The 27,133-nt window shown below is 38.9% G+C and overlaps 1 protein-coding gene across 1 annotated transcript in view; it reads left to right on the top strand.

Annotated features, from left to right (window-relative positions):
* The first annotated feature begins 580 nt into the window (after positions 1 to 580).
* arhgap9 (Rho GTPase activating protein 9) overlaps positions 581 to 27,133 on the top strand; it is a 61,157-nt gene continuing 34,604 nt past the window's right edge. Inside the window, 3 exon segments of the mRNA XM_037534880.1 lie at positions 581 to 695; positions 20,680 to 21,156; positions 23,134 to 23,465. Coding sequence (XP_037390777.1) covers positions 20,778 to 21,156; positions 23,134 to 23,465 — 711 coding nt within the window. The 5' untranslated portion in view covers positions 581 to 695; positions 20,680 to 20,777.

Genomic DNA, 27,133 nt, shown 5'->3' on the forward strand with positions numbered 1-27,133 from the left:
TTGGCATTGCTGCTACTGAATTCTGATTGGTTGGCATAACTATTATTGAGTGCTTTATAACTGGGGTTATAAAAATATAACAGCGTTGTTAAAATGTTTTATGCTGTTCTGTATTTGGGAAATAAATGCCTTCTTCTATAAAAATGTTTACGCATTTACAAACTATTTTGCCCATATGCTCCATATGAATTATTTTAGCCCTCTGGTGTTTTACAAACCCCAGAGACACTCTTTCTCTGTAAATTCTCCCCTCACGGGTGTTGCAAAGATGACTTCTAGACGTCAGAGAATTAAACTATGCGTTTATAGATAAGTGTTACAATCACGTTTGCCAATTTAAACGACCTTTTAAACTGAAGAAGATAAAACGTATATAGTTTCTGTGTGTTTACATTTGATTTACAGTTTGCTGATGTACAGCCAGGCTGACTGGAAGACTAGTAGTGCTACTAGAATGCCCTAGCTAGTGTGCTTGTTCTGTAAACCAGAGAACGCAAGGACGCCAATCGGAACACAGCCAGAGTGAGTGGTTGTTCACCCGTGTCACGTGACAGGGGGACTAACAGGTTTTCGCTCGGGGCAGAGTGACAGTGAGTGCTGGTGCTGCATCGCAGAGTTTAGGGCTGACGGAAAAAAATGCTCTTCTGATTTGATGACATTTGGATTACACGTCGCGGATGCACCTGCAACAGCGGGTGAGACGCTCAGAGCTTGTTTCCTGCTTTAAAATAAATGAGATACTTTGGTCGCCTTTAATTGTAATAGCCTACATAATGTAGACACAATGTAAACCCGTGAAGTAGAGTGGACGTGTTTCTGCCTCACTCGCGGAAGAGGGAGGACGTGTCAGGTGTCTTCTGCAGTTGTTTGCTTGCTGAGTGCTAACTTTTTTTGACCATGAGGAATAATCAGAATAGGGTTTACTGAGAAAATGAGGCCAGTGGAAATGTGTGTTATTCCGAGATTTAGCCCATAAGGAGCCCTCAGTGCTTTTCAGGAGTTCACAGCATTTTTCTGTGCCAGTCTCCACAGGCAGCTTTGTTTTTAGCCTGCTTATTTGCCTCCCGCAGACTCGGAGCTCTCAGTGGTGCTGGAAAATGTTTGCAAAGTCTTATCTGCTGTTTTCCTTCGAGGCCTGGCTTCGCGTTAACGTTAAAACATCTCTGTGACATCTTTCTGACGCTTCTGTCTCTGTGGTTTGAAGATTAATTCCACCGAATTTTTTACATTTCAGTATAATTGAGTTCTATCCAAAGTCATTCAGAGTGATTTGTTGTGAAATGATTGTTTATAGAGGAAATTGCCTTAGATTTCTTTACAGCTGTGGTAATAGGAACCAGGGGCTGTGTTGTTTACAAGGCAAAAAAAGTTTATTTACTATCCAAAGCACCAGAGAACATGCACTCATTTTCAGATTTTTGTATATGTGGTGTTCATATGTGATGGTAAAATAGTAATACATCTGAAAAAAAATTTTGCCTCATAACTCCCTACATGCACTCCTCCACCGTGAGTGGCTGTTGAAGTTGTATGTACGAGGCCAAATTCTTACCTCAAAACTTCAGTAAACAATGTCTCAGACAATAGGCATCATATTCGTAAGTATATAACGTACTCACTTTCTGTGAGGGAGCTTTTAGAGATGTTAAATGCTCAAGACGTCTGGTTCCAATCACCACCACAGTGAAGAGCTCTGACTCTGTAAGTTTCTGTAGAATGGAACATTTCACAGCAAATCGCTGTGAATGACTGTGTTTAGATCTTAACCGTTTAATTATGCACAAATCTAGAAAAATAGATGGAACTCTCGTTTAACAAGGGGCTGGTGCTGCTGCCATTGTCAGTTTGAATTTATTTGTATCTCTCAAAAAAAAAAAAAAAGGTGCACAATTGGGCCATTGAGCGCTGAGGGATGATGTGTGTGTGTGTGTGTGTGTGTGTGTCTGGGTGGCGATTGCGTGAACTGGACCGAGCATGAAAAAGACGGGACAGAGGGGTGAGTGGGCAGGACAGCCCACATGAGGGGATAATCTACAGACTAGCCCAGCTCCAGGATTCAAAGTGGGAAAGAACCAGGGGCAAGAGCACTTTTATGTAAGAGCTGTGGAGTCTGTAATATTGCATAATCTCTGCACAAGGCTGCCGAATTAAGCGACCTCTGTCAGTCAGGACTAAGAGCAGGGCAAAATGGCAAAAACACATCATTTCCACCCTTGAATTTTCTGAAGTTTGTGAATAAATTAGGACGCATCTAAATAGCCTCTTTCTGTAGGCCCATAGTGGCCACTTGGCCAGCATACTGGAAATTGACTCGGACATTAAAAATAATATATATAATCAAAGTAAATAATTTTCCCTTATAACTCCGCTGTCAAATTAACTCGAACCCTGATCGCTCAGTATGTGTGGAATGTTGTGAGTCTGTGTTGAGTTGCTGGCGAGCAATAAGAATTCAGTGGGGAGGAGTAATACCCCCCTCTGTCACACTTCTCCACTACGACAGCCGAGCCTAGCTGAGGTAAAACGGACAGAACAACTGTAGCTTTCCTTCATATCAAAAAGTGTGTACAGTCACAATGAAAAGTGGCATTTAAACACAATAAAAGCACTTTTTTGGAAAAGTGAGGGGGCAGGTGCTCTTTTATGTAAGAGCAGTGGAGTCTATAATATTGCATAATCATTTTACCAGGCTGCAAATGAAGTGAACAGGTCAGGACTAAAAGCAGGGCGACATGGCAGAAACATAACATTACAGTGCTTTATGGCATTTCCACACATTGAGATTTACTTTTTCTGAACAAGTTAGGATGCGTAACATGTACGATCCAGTGCAAAACAGTACTAGAAAAACATTGCATAGCAATAAAAGCACTTTTATTCACTTGCTTCCTCACCAGCAAAGTTGAAGATCCAGTTCTGTTTTTGTAAATCCAAGACATTACTTTCAAAATATATATTTTATTAACATTAGTGAGGAGCCTAATGTAAAATGCTGAAACTGAGGGGCTTCCAAAACAGGTGAAAAAAGCAGTGAGAAAGGATTTCTTTATCAAACATTCGTGAAAATAAGTTAATAAAATAAGATAACAGCATAATAGACTGACATCCAATAGGCTACTTATTACTGCAATTTCTATGCACATTTTGTTTAGCAGCTTTCTCTAATTGGTCTTTTTACAGTGATGTAATATATCGTGACAACAAAGGTTGTCATACCGCCTCCTTAGTCAGGACTTGATCTGATACCTTAACTTTGATACTGATTCCTGATCAATGCCTTTTTTTAGTACTTTGTTTTACATTATAGACCAAACGTGGCTGTGGCTTAAAACATAAATGAGTGTGAGTAAATCACATGAACTCCAGTCAACTAGTCAAGAGGTAATGGCTTTAATAGCATGCCTGCAGAATGAAATTTAGACAGCCAGTCTAGATTCTGGAACAAGTTAGCTCACTGACACTGATAAAATTGACTGTTTAGGTATTGAAGTATTGGATAACTGAATTTGTAAATAATCTGTGATACTGAAGTAATTTCAATCAGTACCTTAGAAAGACTGAACTTCAATACCCACCCTGTTCAGGCAGAGCTAGGCCTCATCTCTGCACTTCAGGATGGCAGTGTAAGTCATGACATGGAAAAAAGGATGTGGTCGCTATTGTTTCAGAATCACAAGACGACTCAGTCAGCTTGAATCATGATGCTTAGACTTCATTTGTACTGCGCGCTTGGTTTCAGTTTGAATCTCTTTTGAGCCGTGGGCTCACGCTGACTTTACTAACATCCGTCCTGTCTCTCTAAAAGCAGTTAAAATGGAGCAAGTGAGCCTCAGAGCAGACCTGCTTCTGTCAGGAGGACGTGATATCGTGGTGTGTGCAGCACTGACCCTCCATGCAGAAACACACACATTCTCACACGCACACTAACGCACCGTCACATACCACTAACTGAACGCAGTGACGTGTTACTGCACTGATCTGCTTCGTGCCACTGTAATGTGTTTTTGTATTTTAAAGTGACTTTGCAGGTGCACACACCTTATCACAGTGTGTGTGTGTGTGTGTGTGTATATGTGTGTGTGTGTGTGTGTGTGTGTGTGTGTGTGTGTGTGTGTATATGTGTGTGTGTGTGTGTGTGTGTGCGCGGATCCTTGTGTTTTCTTACCTTTTTAGGGCCAAAATCAGATGGCCAGAGAAAAACAAGGCTAACATACACCAGCAGCAAAATACTCCCGACTTTATAAAAAATCTGCATTTATAAACGCTACATTTTTGCTGAAAGAGCAAAAACATTCCTTTTCAGTTCCTGAGATAAAGGTATACTTTAATTATTCATGCTATATTTAAATACTTACATTTGCAGTCGTATACAAAAGTTTGTGCACCTCTGGCAATATAACATATTTTGTTGATTTTTCAAGTAAAAATAGGTTAACACGTGCTGCACCATTTTAATGGCAATTCTTTATGTAGAAAATCAGCAAAGCATGCATCTTGACCAGGACTGTTCAAACTTGACTGTAAATAACACTTATGTGCCATATTATCATTCCACATAGGTATGAACACATTGTCACTGTCAAACCATAAACAAAATGGTCATTTTTCAGAAAAATGGAAGTCTGTCTTATGTGATTTTATTCTTAATAAATTAGGAACATTTCTTTTTATAAAGCTATTTATGAAACCTTTCAAATGATATAAGAAAATAAAGCCAAATATAGAGATGAAGGTTTTGTTTCAGACAGTGATAATATGCAGCATGATAAATAAATGCTGTAGAACAAATAACCTGGAATTAACACGGCAACAACATGCTGTGTCTCTTTCAATAGCAATGAACTCAACAATACAGATAGGACATACTATTAATACATATGGGGTTTTCACACAATTCATATAGCACATGTTGTTTATGATTACATATTAGGGGTTTGACAGTGCTCTGTATTGTGTTGTATTACATAGTGGCCAGTGTGTTAGCTTTTGTCTAATGTTTCTATGCTTCCCAGAGACCAGTGTGAGTGGATCAGGTAAAACATTGTCTTTTTGTGATGTTGAATAATGCTTTAATGAACTTAAGTTGAAAACGTTAACATGTTTACATTTCATACATTTTCAAGCACTGCTTTTTATACTATGTGCACAATTATTAGGCAAGCGAGTATTTTGACCATATTATCATTTTTAGGCATATTTTCTAACTCCAAGATGGATAAACTTGAGTGCTTAATGGATTTAAGCATAGCAGGTGATGTGTATCTGTGTAATGAGGGAGGGTGTGGCCTAAGGAGGTCAACACCCTATATCAAGGTGTGCATAATTATTAGGCAGCTTTTTTCTTTAGGCAAAATGGGCCAAAAAAGAGATTGAACTGACTCTGAAAAGTTAAAAATTACCAAAAGTCTCTCAGAGGGATGCAGAACTCTTGAAATTGCTAAGATATTGGGGCGAGATCACAGAACCATCAAACGTTTTGTTGCAAATAGTCAACAGGGTCGCAAGAAACGTGCTGAGAAAAAAAGACGCAAAATAACTACCAAGGATTTGAGAAGAATCAAGCGTGAAGCTACCAGGAACCCATTATCTTCCAGTTCTGTCATATTCCAGAACTGCAACCTAGCTGGATTATCAAGAAGTACAAGATGTTCTGTGCTCAGAGACCAAGATGGCCAAGGTAAGGAAGGCTGAAACCCGACCACCACTGAACAAGACACATAAGCTAAAGTGTCTAAACTGGTCCAAGAAGAATCTGAAGACAGATTTTTCAAAGGTTTTATGGCTGGAAAGATGAGCTGGTTGGACCTTTTCGGGTTGAAGATGGGCTCAAAATCAACTCCCAAGCCTACTGCCAGTTTTTAGAAGACACTTTCTTTAAGCACTGGTACAGGAAGAATCTGCATCTTTCAAAAAGAGAATGATTTTTATGCAGGACGATGCTCCATCACATGCATCCAAGTACTCCTCTGCATGGCTCGCCAGTAAAGGCGTTAAAGATGAAAAACTTATGACATAGCCCCCTTCCTCACCTGACCTGAACCCAATTGAGAACTTGTGGGCAATTCTTAAACGGGAGATTTACAGTGAAGGAAAACAGGACACCTCTCTGAACAGGGTCTGGGAGGCTGTGGTTGCTCGTGCGCAAAAAATTGATCGTCAACAGATCAAGAAACTGACAGACTCCATGAATGGAAGGCTTATCACTGTTATTGAAAAGAAGGGTGGCTATATTGGTCACTAATTTTTTTTTTTTTCTCAGAAATGTTCATTGGAAAGCTTTGACTTGTTTGTTTATAGTTCTCACTTGAACAAATGAAAATAAAAAGTGAGATGGGAAAATGTGGGTTTTTCATTTAGCTGCGTAATAATTCTGCACCATTATAGTTGCCCAATAAATGTGCACATATAGATATTCTCCTAAGAAAGCCAAAACTTCACTTTATTTTTCTGAAACATTCATGTTTGAGGTTTATTAACATTTTGGATTAACCGAGAGCACTGTAGTTGGTCATTAATAAAAATAATCCTCAAAAATAAGACTAATAATTGTGTGCACAGTGTATTGTTTTCAAAAATATATCAAAACAAGATTCAGTGAAATTTTTGTGAAATTCTGACCCTATTATGTACTTATAACCCCTCTGATTTAACCTATCTAATCTAACCCCTCTCACTTTAACCCCTCTGACTTAACCCCTATGACTTAACCCCTCTGTTTGAACCCCTTAAGGCTTAAACCCTTCTGATTTAACCCCTCTGACATAAACCCCTCTGAGTTAACCCCTCAGACTTAAACCCTTCTGATTTAACCCCTCTGACATAAACCCCTCTGAATTAACCCCTCTGAATTAACCCCTCTGAATTAACCCCTCTGACTTAACCCTTCTGAGCAAATCCCTCTTCATCCACATTGTTAGCCCACATTTTTTCCCTCTTATAACTAAAAAACTAATAATAGTATCTGAAATACCAGTTTCGTAATAGCTTTATAGTATTGAATAGCGCAGTGCTTGACAGCTTTTTGTTTTCCTTCCTGTGTCGTCTTTATCTTTTACTGCAGTGCCTGTACACTGTACGTCTCTCTCTCCTCTGCCTCTTTCTTTTCTCTCTCTCTCTATCTGTTTCCTCTTGCTTCTTCTCTCTGGTGCTTCTCTCTCTCTCTCTCTCTCTCTCTCTCTCTCTCTCTCCCTATCTCTTTCTCTCCATCCTTCTCTCTCCTTGTGTCTTTCTCTCTGCTGCCTCTCTCTTTCTCCCCTGCCTTTTTCTCTCCCGCTGCCTCTCACTCTCTCTCTCCTGCTCTCCTGCCTATCTCTCTCTCCCTTGCCTCTTTCTCTCCACTGCCCCATCTCTTTTATTCTCCTGACACTCTATCTTTCTCTCTCTTTCTCTTGCTCTCCTGCCTCTGTTTCTTTCTGCTGCCTCTTTGTCTTTTTCTCATTCTCTGTCCTGCCTCTCTCTCTCTCTCTCTCTCTCTCTCTCTCTCTCTCTCTCTCTCTCTCTCTCTCTCTCTCTCCCTCTTTCCACTGGATCGATGAGGATGCTGATATGGTGCCATGAGCTCAGTGTGAGCACCCAGGCTCGTCTCTGTGTTCAGAGTCCTGTAATGGAAAAGTCACACTGACATGTGCCCCCCATCCCAGTACACACAGACACACAAGACATAATGAAGCTGCGCAACTCATTCATGTACCGTGGACAGCCTTTTCTCAAACAAAGTCAGGAATATTTCAGCATTTTTTAGCTGCATCTGTAAAGTGTGATTGATTACCATGGACCATAATTTAGATTGTTTCTCTGAACTTATTGAGAAAACAAAGAACTCGTTGACTCTAAGCCCATTTATAATGGAAGCCAGTGGGCAGGTATTTTAGCTTGAGGCATCTGATCAATTCAACTGAAGCAGCTGCCTATTGGCTTCTATATTAAGTGGCAATGGGTTTCTGGAAAGGAAATTATTGTCTGTGATAATCACTCTTATACTTCAGACATGGAAAACAGATAAAGCTGTAAAACTCTCTAAAATGACTTTAATAACATGGTTTTGTGACATGCACATTACTGCTTTTCTGCTGGCTATCTATACTGTATTTCGGACCAGAGCATGCAAAGTAGAGTGCAAACACATTTGTGTATTTTGTTAGACCTTCTGTCATAAAGATCATGTAGGGCTCAAGCAGACAGACTCTCTACTGAAGTCAGAGCCATATAGCAAGTCATTGATGAGAAACATCAGCAGTATAACACATTTTGCATAATAACATTTGTGCTCTGCTAAACTTTGTCCACCTTTAATGACACTGTCTGCAGCTGAGCTGACGAAGGCTTACTGATCTGGTCAATGCGTGACTTACAACTGTCGCTCTGCTCCCATGCTTTAGTATTGCTTTTCTCTGCTACGTTTTCAGTTACCATGCTGAGAGTCCGATCGGACCAATAGGATTGTTTCGGAGTTCTTTGGGCACTGCTCATTGGTTGTGTGCTGTAGAGGGAACGTTATTGCTCTGTGTGATGCAAAGATTGTTGCATTTGTACACTCCCTGGAGCGAGGTGCTGTCTGAGAAATTAGATGGAGGGTTTTTTTTTTTGTATGTGTGTGTGTCTCCACTCTGAAGTCTGAAGTGGTTTCGGATCAGTTTATGAGTGATTTGTGATATGCATGCATATATATATATATATATATATATATATATATATATATATATATATATATATATAATATATACACGTGTGTGTGTGTGTGTGTGTGTGTGTACGTATGTATGTATGTATGTAATTTTTCATTAAAGTAAACAGAGAAATCTTTTTTTCAAATAATTTTGGACTGTTTCTCTCAATCAGTTCATCAGAATTTTTTACACATCATAAAGGGCAACTGTCTTTTTCAAATTATGTAAAAAAAATGTGGAGATATGAGGTTATAAGACAGCAGCAATCTCTCTCTCTCTTTCTTTCTTTTTCTTTCTCTCTCTATCTCTCTGTCTACGTAGATTTTCCTTAAAAATATGCAAATTTTCTTTTTCTTTTTCATCATATACATTGTTGAGAGTGGGGTTTACACATAAGAAATATCATTGCTATATTATGATTAATACCACCTTTATTAGAGAAATAAAATTGTTCTCTATTATACGTCATATACAGTTATTTCTTTCAAAAACCTGTTATATCCATAATTTTTTTTCTTTCCTTCTCATGCAGGGAGAGCTTTGACTGTATTCAGAGTGGCTTTAGGTCATTGTGCAGCAATTCATTATCATGTATTGGACAGCTGAGTGAATTGATTGGCCTCTTTTGCAGACACAGTGCCTACCAATACGCTGTGTACTGGCTTAGTGTCCGTGTGTTAGGGCTGCACGATTGTCCAATAAACTACAGTGCAATTCTATTGTGTTATAACTCATATGTGTCTCATATGACATAAATGCTATCCATAATTACTCTCGCCTGTGTGAAAGATGAACAAATATGTCTTTGTTGTTCATCAGCTCTTGCACTGTAAATATTACAGAAATCTCAATTTCAGGGATAAAGTCATCTTTTTTTAAGTTTTCTTGAAATTAAGGATATTAATTGTGACTTTGTGCCCCTTTTGCTGCAGTAACATCCTCTACTGTTTTATATTAGATGCTGAAACATTGCTGTGAGTATTTGATTGCATTCAGCCACAAGAGCACTAGGGAGGTCAGGTAATGATGTTGGATGATTAGTTCTGGATCACAACTCATCCCAGGTATTGAATGGAGCTCTGTCACTCCAGAGACCACAGTTCCACTTCTCCACAGCGCTTTATGCCCAGCTAGCCAGGGATATGTAATATGACAATATTCATAATTTTTGTTATACACTATGTCATTGTTGTTATAAATTGCATGTTTTATTACAAACATTGCATAACTTATCCTGTTTAATTGGATTTAATGAAATATAGTATGTGATACACTGAACCCAAATTCCAACATTCATGGCTCCTGATGTATTTTTTATGTGGCTCCACTGGTGGTTTGTTATCTGTTCCAGCTTACCAAACTAAATATCTTGATGTTTATTGTGTATTGAGAAAATGTCTAAAAGTATTATGATATTATGTTTTTGCCATATCGCCCACCTCTACTTTAGCCAACGCCTGGCACTGGGAATGTTGACCTTAGGCTCACGTGCAGGTGCTCCATGGTATCCCGTTCTATTGGTCAGTGCTTTTCTATACAGATTAAACAAGCTGTGTGTGCACAATTAAAAACCTTTGTTTGTAATGGGTGCACCTTAACCCCTTAAAATGCCAGACCTATGTACTAAGGCTTATTATTGAGCAACTGTAGAGACGTCAGTGCAAACTAGCTGAGCTATTCTTAGCCTAAATATGTGTGTAATAAAACTTGGTGGGCCTTGGTACTTTAAGGGATTAAAGTAGCTGAAGTTACTAATTGAAAAGGGCGTCTGAAGTTACTAATTGTAAAGGGTGTAGTGTGTATATAGACACACCAATGCTTTAGAAAGGGTGCTTGCTCACGTTGGCAGTCTGTCTTAATTGTGAAAACATTTTAAATGACAGCAATATGAAAAAAAAACTTAGGCAAATTGGAATTTTACATGTGATTTTTTCTTTAATTAAGGCGTGTATCTCTGTCTGTGTGTTTCCCTCAAATTTACATTCATCTTCATCTTCACTCTGACAGTAAGTGTGTCAACTGTGTTCTGAATGGACATATGACAGTATAAATATATAGTTTATAATTACCTAGCCTTTTTTTACAGTTTAAAATATTATCACAATATTGCTTTAAATAAACTACACTACATATAGTGTAAATATGTGTGTATATATAGCGTACTGAATGTCATTTTTAATAGCAATAATGTGTCGGCTGTTATACACTTTCTGCCTTTACAAACCTTCCCTAATGACTCTTTGTATAATTACACAGCAGTCTTTATTCATTTCTGGAGTCCTAATTTTGACAGTTTTAATGGGCGTCATGTCCTAGATTTGTTGTTGTTGTTGTTGCTGCTGTTGCTGTTGTTGTTGTTGTTTAGGCCGAATATTGTGGTACACAGGGCCATATTAAGATTCTCTGGTGACCCTGGGCATCAGAGTTATGGTGACCCATCCCCATGAAGTCTGCAAATATAAAACTCTTTTTACACACATTACCAAAGCGTTGATAATATCAAATTATAAGAAAAAGTATGAGACTAAAATGTATAAGAATTCCTGATCAAATTATATTTTTTTGTTATATAGGTTAGCACACTATCTACAGAGAACACACTTCTGCCCAATTTAAGGTGCAATTACTGATTATTTGCTGAATTTAACATATTGTTAAATATATTAAAGACTGAAAAATAGAAACTGCACTAAAATTTTAGGGAAAATGTCATGTTTAGGTGTCAGGTGTTTCAAAGGCTTTCAAAACATAGAGATGTCACAAAATCTAACACATTTCAATGTATGTGTTTATGCAGCCTCCATAAGTGGAAAAAAGTATTACAAATGTATTAAAAATAAAATACTAGAAAAACTGTAAGACATGTGCTCTTACAGTGAATAAGACAATAAAATAGTAAACAAATTATCGCAAATTATTAAAAAAAACAAAAAAAAAACAAAAACAAATACAAAACAAACAGGCAACGAAAAACAAGTCTGCTGGAGACATGTCCTCTTCATTCATCATGAAATGTCTAAAAGGAATCAGTGTTATCTGCTTAGATAAGGACTTCATTATTTATGATTTTATTTTGAGCAACCTCTTGGTGCCTCCTGTCATTAGGTCATTTTCCTTGTTGTTTGCTTTCCTCTATGGGAAGTCAGCCATATGGTACATCCAGTCAGAGTGATGTACATTCGTATACAAAATGTTTAAACATCCCCCATCTAATGACATGTTTCGTTTACAAAGAACTTCAGTATGACAGTTTCCTGTACATTTTAGTGCACATTTACTGTTCATTTGCTTTACATTTCTGTTTTGAATGTGTTAAAATCAGTCGTGTATGTTTCATTTTGGAAATCAACAAAATGTCATTAAAGCAGAGGCACCTATCATCATCATCATCATTATTATTATTATTATTATTATTATTATTATTATATTATTGAATATTGGCACATGTCTAGTTCTGAAAGGCATGCCCCGCTGAATGTACACCAGCCTTAGTTTAGTTGTTAGCGGGATAAAAGTCGGTTATTTGATGTGTGTCCTCTGACAGCAAAGGAACACAGATCAATGGCTGAATCACTGAGGCGAGCTGACCAGGCGAGCGGATGCTGTAATAGAGTGAGAGGCGGAGTGCGCGTGTACGTGTGCTGGTGCAAAGTGTTTTGGTGGTTTATACTCTCCTCTAAATCTGATCTGAATGGAGGAGCTGTGGCTCAAGGAGCTGATCCAGGATCAGTCGGCTGGGATTAGGACTGAGATATGGAGATAGGGAGTCACACACACACACACACTTACCCACCACACACGTATGCACACTCGGTACATTCATAACTCAGAAGTTCAGGGATTAGTTCTGTTTTTCACTTAAACAACAAGTATTACCTATTTCCCCATTGGCTACTACGTAATATTTTAATGTGGAGCTTATGGCATTCCTTGGATTGTTTTCCATTAGGGAAAAAATGGATATGCACAGCTATACTGAGCTGTGCATGTGTTATTTTCTCTACTCTCCTTTCTTTGTCTTTTTCTCTCCTTCTCTCCTCTCCCTCTCTCTCTCTCTCACTCTCTCTCTCTCCCTTTCTGTCTTCACTCTCATTCTATCTCTTACTCTTTCTCTCTATCTGCTCTCGTCTTATCTCTGTCTGTTTTTTCCTCTCTCGTCCTCTCCTCACTCTCTGTCTCTCTCTCTTTCCCTTTCTCTGCCATCTCTTTCTATCTCTCTCTGTCTCTCTCTCTCTGTTTCTCTCCCTGATCTTTTTGCCCTTCATTGTTGGCACAAGCTTGGAGTACAGCAGCTTCTGTCCACTCTACAGGGACATGCGTGTCTGTGGCACCACATGAGTGTGTGTGTGTGTGTGTGTGTGTGTGTGTGTGTGTGTGTGTGTGTGTGGGCTGTAAATAGCCTTCTGATGATCTGTGTGTATTGTTGCGTATGATATAAGATATAGAGTTTTCGCCCTCACATTATATACACATAAAACATTTTACAAAACACTCAAAATTACATTTTTATTTCATCAAAATGCAGTTAGTGCAAAGGAGCGAAGTCTACATTTAAAAAAAAATGTTTGTCAATAAAATTATTGCTAAATATCCAAAAAACAAGCACAACACTGAGTGAGAATGATAAAGAAAATGGGCTTTGTATCCAGATGTAGTGTTGTAGACTATCCCTGCTGTGACCATGGCTCAATAGTAACATTATCCACCATTTATATGTCAAAGTTTCACAAGGTCCAGGCTGAATAAACAAACAGACAGGCATATGACAGGCAGACAGATGAGCGAGCTTCATTGCTTGTTTTCTTTCAGTTGATAGCTTTCTTTCTCCAACTCGGACACAAGGAGTGAGACCATGGGGGAACAAACACGGTTGTATCAGTCTTGTGATAGGTGAGAAAACTGCTTTTAAATGTGTGATGCAAGATTAGGATTACAAAGTTTACATCAAAACAGGAAAATACATCATCTGTTTAGTACCAGCACAACACACACACACACACACAGATGGACTACAGTCTGTTATTGTAGAACTACAAATTGCACCTATATAGTAAGTGGAGCTGATAGAATGGACAATGTGTATAGAAACAAGGAGGTGGTCATAATGTTATGCATATATATATATATATATATATATATATATATATATATATATATATACACATTTATATGTATGTGTGTGTGTGTGTGTGTGTGTGTGTGTGTGTATGTATATATATATATATATATATATATATATATATATATATATATATATAAAATTAGTACCAGTGTTGGTATCAGCTCATACTCATGATTTCAATATCAGCATTGTTGATACTCAAGGTACTCAAGTACTCCTTTAACCGTTCTAAAGGCCAGTTTTGAATACTGAAGTCACTTTTTGGAGATTAGTTACACTTCAGTACGGGAAGGCAGTAAAAATATACAGGCTAACATTTCACCGAAATATGACGGGTTGCTTGTGTTTAAGTATGTTATGTTGTACTTTCCTACTCCAAAACATGGGTGCCTGAACATGAGCATGTTACCAAAGACGTCTTGTTAAGGAGGTGACTGAGATAGTGCTGCTTTATCACTAACTAGGCTAACTTATTTATCTGGTTTTAGCTAGACACAAAAAAGGAAAAGGTATTGGGTCATTTCTTGTTACGATTATTGTTTTTGAAGCATGTTTTCATCATCAAAGAAAAACAAGTTTCTCCAAAATGGTAATTTTACAGGAGAAGGTAAACATGTTTTACTTACTAATGTAAGGTAAAATAAAGAGCAACTGCGAGCAAATCCATTCATCATTCATCAATATGCACACAGTATAAAGGGCAGCTCCTGATATTACAGAAAAATAGAAATAGACAATAATGGAAATAGGTGGAAATAATGTAATTAAATAATGGTTAAAATAATGGAACTGGGTGCACTGAGGCCCCCTGGTTGTTTCTGACACTGGGCAGTGATGTTGCGCAGGTTTAGCTAGCCATGCTGTTGCACATCCTCTTCACATCAGTGGACAGCAAGTATGTTTTCTCAACACTATCAAAAAGATTCAAAAAAAGAAAAAAATCTAAACCACTAAATTCTAAAATTAAATCAAACTGAAATAACAGTTCAGTATCGGATGCCATGTGCCATCTGACTGTGTTTGGGAAAAGCAGCAGAGACCTGGCCTGTGTCTGTTGGACTTAGTGATGTTAAACGTGCGGTTTCCTGTTTTCTCCGCCTGTCCTCACTGAACCTCTCTGCTTCCTGTAGAGACAGAAATGTTGTGTGCGTTGGGCGGGCTCAGAGAAGCAGAAGTATCAAGACGCGGTCAGATTTTTAAAGATGATATTAGTATCTTTTGGACATTAGTATCTTTGGTTAGGTCAGTGCAGAAAGGCCACACATAGAAACAGACAGGCATACGCACACAAGCTCACTGACCTTTACCCTTACTGTAAAGACCTATTATGGCCTGTTATGGATGAAGTCGCTTTTTTGATGAAGTCGTATTTTTATGCACTGTTTTCTTCAATAACGATGGGATATATTTGCATATAGCAAAATTTGGAATTGGATATGAAATGTTTTTACTGCCTTCCGCCCAATGACTGCTGGGATAGGCTCCGGCACCTCCCGCGACCCTGAGGGAGAAGCAGCTTAGAAAGTGTGTGTGTGTGTGTTGTTACTGTGTTTAATTCCTTTTTTTGTTTTATTATGGCTGCACGGGATTTTTTGATATGAAGAACGCTGCATGTGTTCTGTCCGTTTTGTCTTGGTTCAGCTGTTTTTGCATAGGAGTGAGTTGATTTCACCGCAGGTGGTTCTCACCAATCCCCTTTTACAATGCATTACTCGCTAGCAGCTCAACACAGTCACAGTGTCTCAGTTACAAAAATATTTTATTAGATTACATTAATTAAACATATCCACATTGATCTCTATTCCACTGACAGAATAGACACCAGGGTGCACAGAGAAAGAGGTTAAAAGAGGTTAATCCAAATACAAATGCTACTTCAATGGAGTAGACATCTGCTAGAAATCCGTTGTGTGTTTGTGTGTGTGTGTGTGTGTGTGTGTGTGTGTGTGTGTGTGTGTGTGTGTGTGTGTGTGTGTGTGTGTGTCGGTCGGTGAGTGTAATGGAGGTGCACGTGTGCTCCATATGCTGATAGGGAGGGTTTTAACTTAAACCAAACCAAGTTTCGCTCAACCACACCGCTCTGCAGTGAGGATTATCAAAGCTCCCCCACCCAAGGTCCCCACACACACACACACACACACACACACACAAAGGCAAACGGATACACACGCAGGCTTGTGGTTTTTATTCACTCTTGCTGTACCAAGCTGCTCAGACATCAGCCTCCTTGCTGTGTATGCTACCTATTAAAAGGTTGGAATCAGTTGTCAATAATATAAAGCCGCATTGGTTACAAGTGTATGATTGTAATATGTTTCTAATATTCTAGACTTCCGCCATTTAAATTTCAGATCAACTGTTAAAAAAATTAAGCAATATATTTGGTTGTTTATTATTTATATGATTTATATTCATATCAGAAGCTCATATCATTTAGGAGATGTCAGATCTCTTTAAGATACAACAAAAGTTTTACGGATTACATAAACCTTTTGTTGAATCTTAAAAAGATCTGACTCTAATTAAAAGTTATTTTTGGGTATTTTTAACACCAATTCTCACCACATCCATTTCTCATTACCAATATGTATCTTTTTTCACTTTTTTCATTAGAAAATGTTTTTGTTTTACTTTTAACTGTTGAATATTTTTACTTTACAATTTCCCTTTTGCAGTGTAACAACAGAGATTTGAAAAGAAAAGTTACCAAAAAAATTCAGATTAATCTTCAGATCTTAGCCTTAACAGCGATATGGTGATGAGAATTTTTTCACTTAAATTGGAAAATGTTAATAAAAACACATTTATCGTCAATTTATATCAATTAATTCACTTCATGATTTGAGCAGGCATTATTGTTCGTATATCCAAAAAAAATTTTATATATATATATATATATACTTTTTGTATATACAAAAAGACGTTTTTTTAAAAAAGCACCCCGGCTCTGCACCCAAAACCATTTACACTTTGTGTAGATTTAAATGTACTGACTTTTGCTGCAGTCCTACTTTGGCAATTGCCCAAAATATATTTGATAAAAAAAATGTCTCGCTTTCTCAGAATAGTGATAGACTCACACACTTCAAATGTGTTATTCTGAGACTGTTGGTGTCTGTTGATGTGCTTTGAACTTTCGTGTGAGGTTTGTTGTGCCTTCACTAGATGATATGTGACATTTAGTAGGTGGATTTAGCTTTCTGTCCAATACATTTTTTTATTGATTTGTGGATGATTTTTTCTTTTAATTACATAAATTGTAGGTAGCTAATGCATCACTGTTTGAGGACTCTAGCTTTCTAAATATTGATTGTGGTCTTTGAAAAACTGGTTGACTGATAATGTAACAAAGGCAGATGTTAACGTCATCTGTCATTATTGGGGAAACACTTTATGGTATTGGGCTACTGAAACACTTGCAATGTCTCAAAACAGTGTGATATGGTCCAGATTTTAATGCAGCCTTTGTCATTTTTTGAAATAGATTAAAACAATGTCTCAAAATGTTTTTAAGTGTTTGACATCTCTGGCATCAACTCCAAAATTATAGTAATTTTCTTCTTTTTGTTTAGCTTTTCAAAATTGTAGCACACTACACTACTACATAAAATTTGTATTGATTTCTGTTACAAAGGGGGCTGTATGTTCTTTTAAATAGGAAGTACACAGTGTGGTACTTATATAATGTTACCACATAGGTTTGCATATTTGTCGTGCTCTCTCTGTTTTGGTGTCTCTCACTTTCTCCACAGCATCTGTTACTAAAGTTCTTAGCAGACACCACTCAAATAGAAAGAGAGAACATGTCATCCAGCCTGACCTTTAGAAAATGCATTATATTATGTACATTTTGTGGATAGGCTAAGACTGTCACAATTACCTGTCATATAAATAATTGCAACTAACATTTTACTTGTATTTCTTTGTTTGTTCTATGTGACCATAGAACTTTATACCTAAAGTGGCTGAATTGGCTGATTAGTTATCTGTCTTACGTTGCAATTGTAGATATTTAGAAGCTTTCAACTCATAACCGACTGTTATGCGACCGGGTCATAACACCGACACAGCCCGAGCTCAAATTAACAAATATTATTCACTACTGCTCTCTAAATGCACCAAAGCAAAAGGTAATCTGGCTGTTTTTGTATGAACCATGTATGGACAGCCAAAGTGTTAAATTCCCCTAAAAGTAAAATTAAATTAAAATTATTACATGAAATGGTGACAAATATGCTGCCTGATGACATTGTTTAAATTGTTGAAACAAGCTTTTTGCCTAAAACATATTTTAAAAATCCCTTCCTGGATTGGGGCCTTGTCGTTGCGGAAGGGCTTGTGTGGTCTAGGGATCTTCAGAGCTGAGTCGTCGGGAGCAATATGCTCCTGGTAGGGTCTCCCAGGACGAACAGGTCTGGAGTGAAGACCCAGACTAACACAGTGTCGGCTCTGGAACCAAACTCCTTGATAGGGGTTGGTCCCTCTCCTACTAAGGGGTTGGGTACTAAGGGAGTGGGGATACTCATGGGTCCCCGGCTGGCGGCCGTGCAGTTGCAGTTTGTCCCGGTGGACAAGAGGGTCGCCTCAATGCGAATTAAAATTGCAGAGAGGAAAGCTTTGACTGTTGTCTGTGCTTATGCACCAAACAACAGGTCAGAGTATTCAGCCTTCATGGAACGAGTGGGCGGGGTTCTGGAAAGGGTCCCGCCTACAGATTCCATAGTTTTACTGGGAAACTTCAGTGCTCATGTTGGCAATGACTGGGAGATGTGGAGAAGTGTGATTCGGAAGAACGGCCTGCCTGATCTAAACCCGAATGGTGAATTGTTATTGGACTTCTGTTTCAGGCATGGATTGTCCATAACAAACACCAAGTTCGAACACAAGGATGTTCATAAGTGTACATGGTACCAGAGGTCCTTGGGTTAGAGGTCAATGATCGACTTTGTTGTCATTTCATCTGACTTGGAACCGTATGTTCTGGACACTCGGGTAAAGAGAGGTGCTGAGCTGTCAACTGATCACCATCTGGTGGTGAGTTGGATCAGATTGCAAGCAAAACTGATGGTCAGACCTGGTAGGCTCAAGCGAATAGTGAGGGTGTGCTGAGAACAACTGTTTGAGGCCCCTGTTAGGAATGATTTCAACTCCCACCTCCGGGAGAGCTTTTCTCGTCCTGGGGGAGGTAGGGGACATGGAGTCTGAGTGGACCCTGTCTGGCATGTCAAGCTCCATTTCCCTGGTGGAAGTCACTGAGGTAGTTGGCAAGCTCTTCAGTGGCAAGGCACTGGGGGTGGATGAGATTCGTCTGGAGATACTTATGGCTCTGGATATTGTAGGGCTGTCGTGGCTGACGCGCCTCTGCAATATTGCATGGACCTCAGTCCTCACCCTTGGACTGGCAGACCGGCGTGGCGGTCCCCATTTTTAAAAAAGGGGACTGGAGAGTGTGTGCCAACTATCGGGGTATCACACTGCTCAGCCTCCCTGGGAAAGTCTATGCCAAGGTGCTGGAAAGGAGACTCTGACCAATAGTTGAACCTCAGATTGAGGAGGAACAATGCGGTTTCCATCCCGGCCATAGAACAATGGACCAGCTTTTCACCCTCTTGCGGATTGTTGAGGGGGCATGGGAGTTTGCCAACCCAGTCTACATGTGTTTTGTGGATTTGGAGAAGGCTTACGACCGGGTTCCCTAAGATATCTTGTGGGAGGTCCTCCGGGACTGTGGGGTACCGGGGCTACTACTCCGGGCCATTCGATCGAGGTGGAGGAGTTTAAGTATCTCAGGGTCTTGTTCACAAGTGATGGGAAGAGAGATCGGCCGCAGTCTGAGACAGGCGGCAGCAGTAATGCGGTCACTGTACCAGACTATAGTGGTGACGTGAGAGCTGAGCCATAAGGCAAAGCTCTCTGTTTACCAGTCTGTCTACATCCTGACCCTCAATTATGGCCATGAGCTGTGGGTAATGACTGAAAGAATGAGCTTGCGAATACAAGCGGCGGAAATGAGCTTTCTTCACAGGGTGGCGGGCTACACCCTATTTGATAGGGCGAGGAGCTCGGCCATCCGGGAGAAGCTCGGAGTAGAGCCGCTACTCCTCTGCATTGAGTGGAGCCACCTGAGGTGGTTCGGGCATCCGATTCGGATGCCCCTGGACGCCTCCCAGTGGGGGTGTACCAGGCACGGCCTACCGGGATAAGGCCCCGGGGTCGTCCTAGGACCCGCTGGAGGGATTACATCTCCAAGTTGGCCTGGGAGCGGTTTGGGGTCCCTGGGAATGAGCAGGAGGAAGTTGCAGGGGACAGGGTCATCTGGGATTCTCTGATGTCCCAACTGCTACCACAACCCTATCTGGATTAAGCGACAATGATGATGATGATATTTTAAAAATCCATTCATGGCAGATAAATATATGAAGGATGTTGTAGGGCCAAAATAGTCCCCAAAGAAAACTTGTGTTTTTTTTTCCTTTTTTTCAGATTTGACAGATATTAACATTCCATATGAAAATTCAGCAGGCATGTATAGATTCACAGCTTGTTGTGGGTAGTAAAATAAAATGGCTGTATTTTACATTGTGACCCCTGGGTCCTATCACCACCATTGTAAAGAAATCTGAGTTTCTCTACAGTTAACCACTGTACCCCACACCACTCTAAATGAGGTTGTTTACACCTCAACCAATTAATTATACAGAAATCTTTAAAAAAAGTGCAGAACTCCCATTTAAGAGTAATGATAGAACACCTGATGATTGTGAAGTAGCATCATTACCATGTGTGATAGGTTGAACTGTTGCACACAGTATAATTGTCCATTTTGTGTGTTTGTGTGTACCTATGAATTCACTGGCATGTGGTAACGTATCTTTCTACCCTGTGTTCCAGAGCATGGCACAATGGGCGGTGCCCCATCTCCAGGCCCAACCCTGTAGTGGCAGCTACTGCTGTGGCAACGCCTCCTCCACCTGCTGCCAGTGAGAGTCATGCTGTCAGGCAGCTGGCGGCGGAACACGGCAGGGCCTACCTGCAGCCTCCCAATAGGCAGGGGGTCAGTCTCGGGTGGCACGGTGGTCCTGGAGGCTCAGTATGACTACTCATACCGTGGAGTGGACGGGCGAGTGGTCTCAATACAGGAGGGTGAACGCTTTCTTCTGCTGAGGAAGACCAACGCTGACTGGTGGCAGGTGCGGCGGCTTGGAGTGAGTATGAAGAGCAAGCCACTGTATGTGCCCGCCACATACGTCATCGAGCTGCCAATCTCCACTCTACATACGCCGCAGCCCAGCAGCCAATCAGCAGCCTCTCCTCGCAGGCTGGTGGCACGAGGGTCATACACACCATGCTCACAGACACAGTGCTCAGGTACAGTGTGTGCATGTATGTGTGTATGTGTAATAAATGTGTTCTGTGAGTGATAGCACCAAGTGTGTTAGTTTGTTAGTGTTGTTAGTCTACTTACTACTTTACAAAGCGGGATTACTAAATTAACTGGATAACTGAAGCCCAAAGTGAGGAGTTAGTTAAAGGCATTGGGGAATCATGACTGTAAGTTAGGCATTCAGTTTAGTGCTTCCGTAAGATTCTAGTACTCTGTTACCACTAAGCTAACAGTGATTCACACCTCATTTATTCATAAAGTAGGCCTGTACCATGTAAATATGTTTTTTACTATGTATGTCAAATATGTTTTAATTGACAGCCTTGCATACCTATGATGTTCACTGTAGTGTCTTGCTGTCTGACTGTTGGACTCCAAGGCCCACATTTGAATGGAATTAGCTAGCTAATAGTGTTTGCTCATTTATATTGCTGATCATTTCTGTCAATTCAGTGTTAAATTGGATAGTGGTGTTAGGTAGGATTGGATGGCTCTGAACACTTGGCAGTAAAGTGTTGCACAGAGCTCTCTTCAAAGCAGTAGATAACTGCAGGCAGTTGCTACAAGCATATTGTTAAAAAGGACAAGACGTCTTTTTGATGTCAGATGAGTGGCGTCATTGTTTGAAATAGTTTAGGGGTTTAATGTGACTTTCATCTTTGTCAGAAAAGGATCAGAAAATATTTTGATCCTTCTATTTTGATGATAAATCCTGGCAAAAAAGAAACACTTGAAACAGTCAAGTACGTTAATTGACTTATTTAAGCCTTTAAGACAGAAACAGATTAGTTTTTATTAGTTTTAATTGATTTTAATCAATTTAATCTCATGATGTCAGTGCTGAGAAGTCAATATAATATCACACAAGTTCAACAATATTACCTTTCCATACTGTTGACACCCCTAGTAAAAATAGGGCCCCTCACCTCTGAAATCCCAGTTTATCGCCTGCTAGGGGGACAGATTGTAATGAGTTCAAAGGGACTAAGACAAATCTTTGAATCTATCATCAATGAGATGTTAGGTACAGTTCTTGAGAAACCCTACTTTGTGAAAACCCTTGTGGCTCAAAAATACATAACACCAGTATATGTACTTTTGGTATTGTAGATCCAACTGTGTGTTGGTCCTTGTCTACAGTCTCAGACAACATTACTGTTTTATGTTTCTGTGAAATGTCTTGTCATCAGTGTTTCCTAAGTAATTTGTAATCACTGATATGTGATGCTGACTTTGCAGGGGAACTTTCATGAACTCTAATTATCTTTGCCTGCCATCTGTACTCTGTCCTGGTATCTTAATGCCATTATTGCTACTAAAAATTGTTTTTGTCTTGACTGAATGCAAACTAAAAATAAATTAATGTTTCCTTTTTGAGGACAAGAATGTTTATTTTAATCAATCTATCAAGCTGTACTTAAAACCCAGAGTACATTGAGAGTGACCCCTCATTTATAATGTAGCCAAGCATAATACAACAAAACAAGCAATTGAAAAGGCCAAATATAAATTTATGATGGTAAACGTACAGCAAAGAATATAAATGAAACCAATAAATTAATATTAAAACAGTACCTAAGACATAAAAAATAGGAAACTAAGGCAAATAAGATTAACCTTTATAATAATTATTTTGAATTTAGTCCTCTTGCTTTTACTGAAAGTCCAACAAATGAATATGCAAAGAAAGGAAAATTGTGAGCTCACAGAGTGAATTGTTTTGGCTCAGTCCTATATTTTTGGTGATTGAAATCAATCACATTTCACTCCACTTTATTATTTTGGCTGTTAACCCCTCAAATGGCCACTACTCTTCAACCTACAAACCCCAAAGTGGTTCAACATGCTGTTCTTGTCACCAGCGATAATTGCAACTTCTAAGAGTTCACACAACTGTGTTTTACTAAGATGCATTACTGAAAGCTGATACAACTCATTTTCTCTTCTCTTTCCCCTGGCAGGGCCGTCTAAAGCATTCTGTCATTCAATGGAAGATCTGAACAGCAACAGTGCCTTCACAAATACGCGTGTAGGACGAAGTTCAGCAGGAGGACATTTCCCCACGCTACCCCTCTCCTCATCCTCCACCTCACCCTCAGGTCACCTTACGGTCCCAGGCGGGCCGCTGGGTTCAGGTGGCTTGATTCCGCGCAGCCAGAGCTCCAACAACCTACCCCAGAACCCATATGAGGAAGCCTACCGCAGCAGGCCAGGCCCAACAAGCCCTACCAAGTCCTACAGCCAGTGGGATGTGGCAGCCAGCGCCCGACGGCACACTGACGGACACATCCAGGTAACAGACATACACTACACGTACACATACACATACATACAGTTCATATATTTTTCAAAGACTTAGGCCACACAACAAGTTTGCTTAAAACTATTTTTCAAGACCGGCAATATAACCTTAAAAATCTCCTTAAAATCTGAGTAGTTGGTATAGTAAAATGTTTCAGCACTTGGAATTAGAGCCTTCTATGAATTTTATATTATTTATTAACTGTGTAATACCGTTGGGATGAGTTGGAGTGATCCAAAAGTAAATATCCAACATAAGTACCTGACTTCACTAATTCTTTTGTGGCTAAATACATTAAATCCTCACAGCATCATTTCAGCATCTAGTGTAAAGCCTTCCTGGAAAGGAAGACCTTCCTGGTCTTGGTAAAATAGTAGTTTGTGACAGAAATAGCCATTTATGTGTCTGAGTTAATAGTTTAAATGAGTGGTTCACTGAAAAAAATTACGTAATTTTCCCATTAATTAGTCAGCAAAGACAAATTTGATGTCCAAGGTTTGTACAGCACACAAGCTGATGTAGCTAACAAGAAATGAAAGTCTATGCAACTTAAAATCTACCCTCCTTCTTCTTCAAATATCAAACATGTTTTGGCTGACTGACTGTGTCTGGGGTAAGGGAAAAATGATGAAAATTTGTTTTCATATGAACAACTCCATATTAATACATAAAAAAAAAACAAGATTTGCTTTGTTCAGAAAGTAATATATTTAATTCACAAGCACACCTGTAATAACAGACAAGCCAACACCCTGACATACAGTACATAAAACCACAATGTATTGGATTTATGCTTAGTTGTATTAATTCTGATGTTAACAAATAAATGCTTACTCTGCAGTAAAATAGCTTTAAATGTGATTTTCTCAGGTGACTTAAGGCATTTGCTCAGCACTGCACACATATCAATATTGACAAAAATAATAGATCACTGCCGCAGGACTGCACTGTAATTATCGGGCTGATATTGACTCATCTCAAGCCATCTACGCTCACTCATTCTCTTTCCTTTTCTTCATCCCTCTTTTCTCGTTTCTCTCTCTCTCTCTCTCTCTCTTCCTCTCATTCTAGCTCGTGCACTCATGTCTCTAAGCTGAGTAATCAGGGATTACAGCTACATTCAGGTCACAAGCTCCTCATTGCCCACCACACAGTTTACATAACACACACACAAACACACACACTCAAAAGCTCTTCATCCTCACCAAGCAATCTCCATAACGTTCTCACACACAAACACACACATACACACACACACACACACACAAACACACACATATATATATATATATATATATATATATATATATATATATATATATATATATATAAAACCACAATTCCAAAGAAGTTGGGACGTTGTGTAAAACATAAATAAAAACAGAATACGATGATTTGCAAATCCTTTTCAATCTATATTCAATTGAATACACTACAAAGACAGGATATTTAATGTTCAAACGGATAAACTTTATTGTTAATTTTGAATTTGATGCCTGCAACACGTTACATAGTCAAATCAAATCAAATTTATTTGTATAGTGCTTTTTACAACGGATGTTGTTGCACAGCAGCTTCACAGAATTCCAGAAAAGACAGAGTTTTAACAAGAAGTGTAACAAAACAAACAAGAAGTTGGGACAGGGGCACCTTTACCACTGTGTTACATCACCTTTCCTTTTAACAACACTCAATAAGTGTTTGGGAACTGAGGACACTAATTGTTGAAGCTTTGTAGGTGGAATTCTTTCCCATTCTTGCTTGATGTACAACTTCAGCTGCTCAACAGTCCGGGGTCTCCGTTGTCGTGTTTTGTGCTTCATAATGTGCCACACATTTTCAGTGGGAGACAGGTCTGGACTGCAGGCAGGCCAGTCTAGTACCCACACTCTTTTACTACGAAGCCATGCTGTTGTAACAAGTGTAGAATGTGGCTTGGCATTGTCTTGCTGTAATAAGCAGGGATGTCCCTGAAAAAGACGCTGTTTGGATGGCAGCATATGTTGCTCCAAAACCTGTATGTACCTTTCAGCATTAATGGGGCCTTCACAGATGTGCAGGTTACACATGCCATGGGCACTAACACACCCCCACACCATCAGAGATGCTGGCTTTTGAACTTTGATAGCAATCCAGACAGTCCTTTTCCTCTTTGGCCCGGAGGACACGATGTCCATGATTTCCAAAAACACTTTTCCACTTTGCGTCAGTCCGTCTCAGATGAGCTCGGGCCCAGAGAAGCCATCAGCGTTTCTGGGTGTTGTTGATATATGGCTTTTGCTTTGCATGGCAGAGTTTTAACTTGCACTTGTAGACGGAGCGACGAACTGTGTTCACTGACAGTGGTTTTCTGAAGTGTTCCTGAGCCCATGTGGTAAAATCCATTACAGAATGATGTCGGTTTTTAATGCAGTGCTGCCTGAGGGTTCGAAGTCAACTTCTTTGGAACGTGTTGCAGGCATCAAATTCAAAATGAGTGAATATTTGCATAAAACAGTAAAGTTTATCTGTTTGAACATTAAATATCTTGTCTTTGTAGTGTATTCAATTGAATATAGGTTGAAAACGATTTGCAAATCATCATATTCTGTTTTCTTCATTTTTAATTCTGTTTTACACAACGTCCCAACTTCATTACAATTGGGGTTGTGTGTGTGTGTGTGTGTGTGTGTGTGTGTGTGTGTATATATATATATATATATATATATATATATATATATATATATATATATATATATATATATATAAATGCATATATATATATATATATATATATATATATATATATAAGTACCTACATAAATAGTATCTACATATATAATATGTCCCTATGTATTACATGTATGTGTAAGTAAGTAATGTGACCCATGTTATTACAACCATTGATAACTGACAAAATTAAAGCCGTAACCAATAAAATAAGTAATATGAATATGACCCACTGTAAGGCAAAAACCTTGTATCTGCATGTTTGTTTCATTTTTGGTATGATTTAAAAAAAAAAAAACTAATTAGCCTTTGCCTTGTGTGAAAACTTCAAGAAGAATTGAAGAAATGACACAATTCCAGATAAATATAAAAGTAATAAATACAAATCAATAAAAACCCCAACTATTAAATGAAATGTGCTAAAAAATAACTGATTTTTTGAGTCGCATCCTTCAGCATTACAGATTATTCAACGTTCTCCCCATTTCTCTTTAAATAAACATCCAAAAATAGTCAAAACTGCACTTTCTCATTCTTGAAAGACAGAGCACAAACTATGTCTTTAAATATCACTGAACATAGTATTTTAGAAATTCATGTTAGTGACATTTTAGTCATTAAGAGATGGCCTAAATGCTACTTAACATATTTCCTGTGTGTTTAGCTAAAGGAAGGCAAAATCACATCAAAGCACTAGAAGTAAAGAGAGTGAGTTCCTTTTAGACTGTTACAGATCTCTGTTACAGAAAGACATCTACATTATGCCCAGTCCCTTATTTGTGCAATTTAACATATTTTGGGGAAATAAAAGCATAAAATGTGTTTATCCCAATCCTAAACCTAACCCTTATCTTAACTTCAGTATGTATACATGTTATTTTTTCTGTTTTAAATTTATTTTTTTGTAATAAACGCCAGACAAAATGGGGAACATTTTTCATTTTGGCCTG

Source organism: Pygocentrus nattereri, chromosome 26 (genome assembly GCF_015220715.1).
Source record: "Pygocentrus nattereri isolate fPygNat1 chromosome 26, fPygNat1.pri, whole genome shotgun sequence".
NCBI lineage: Eukaryota > Metazoa > Chordata > Actinopteri > Characiformes > Serrasalmidae > Pygocentrus > Pygocentrus nattereri.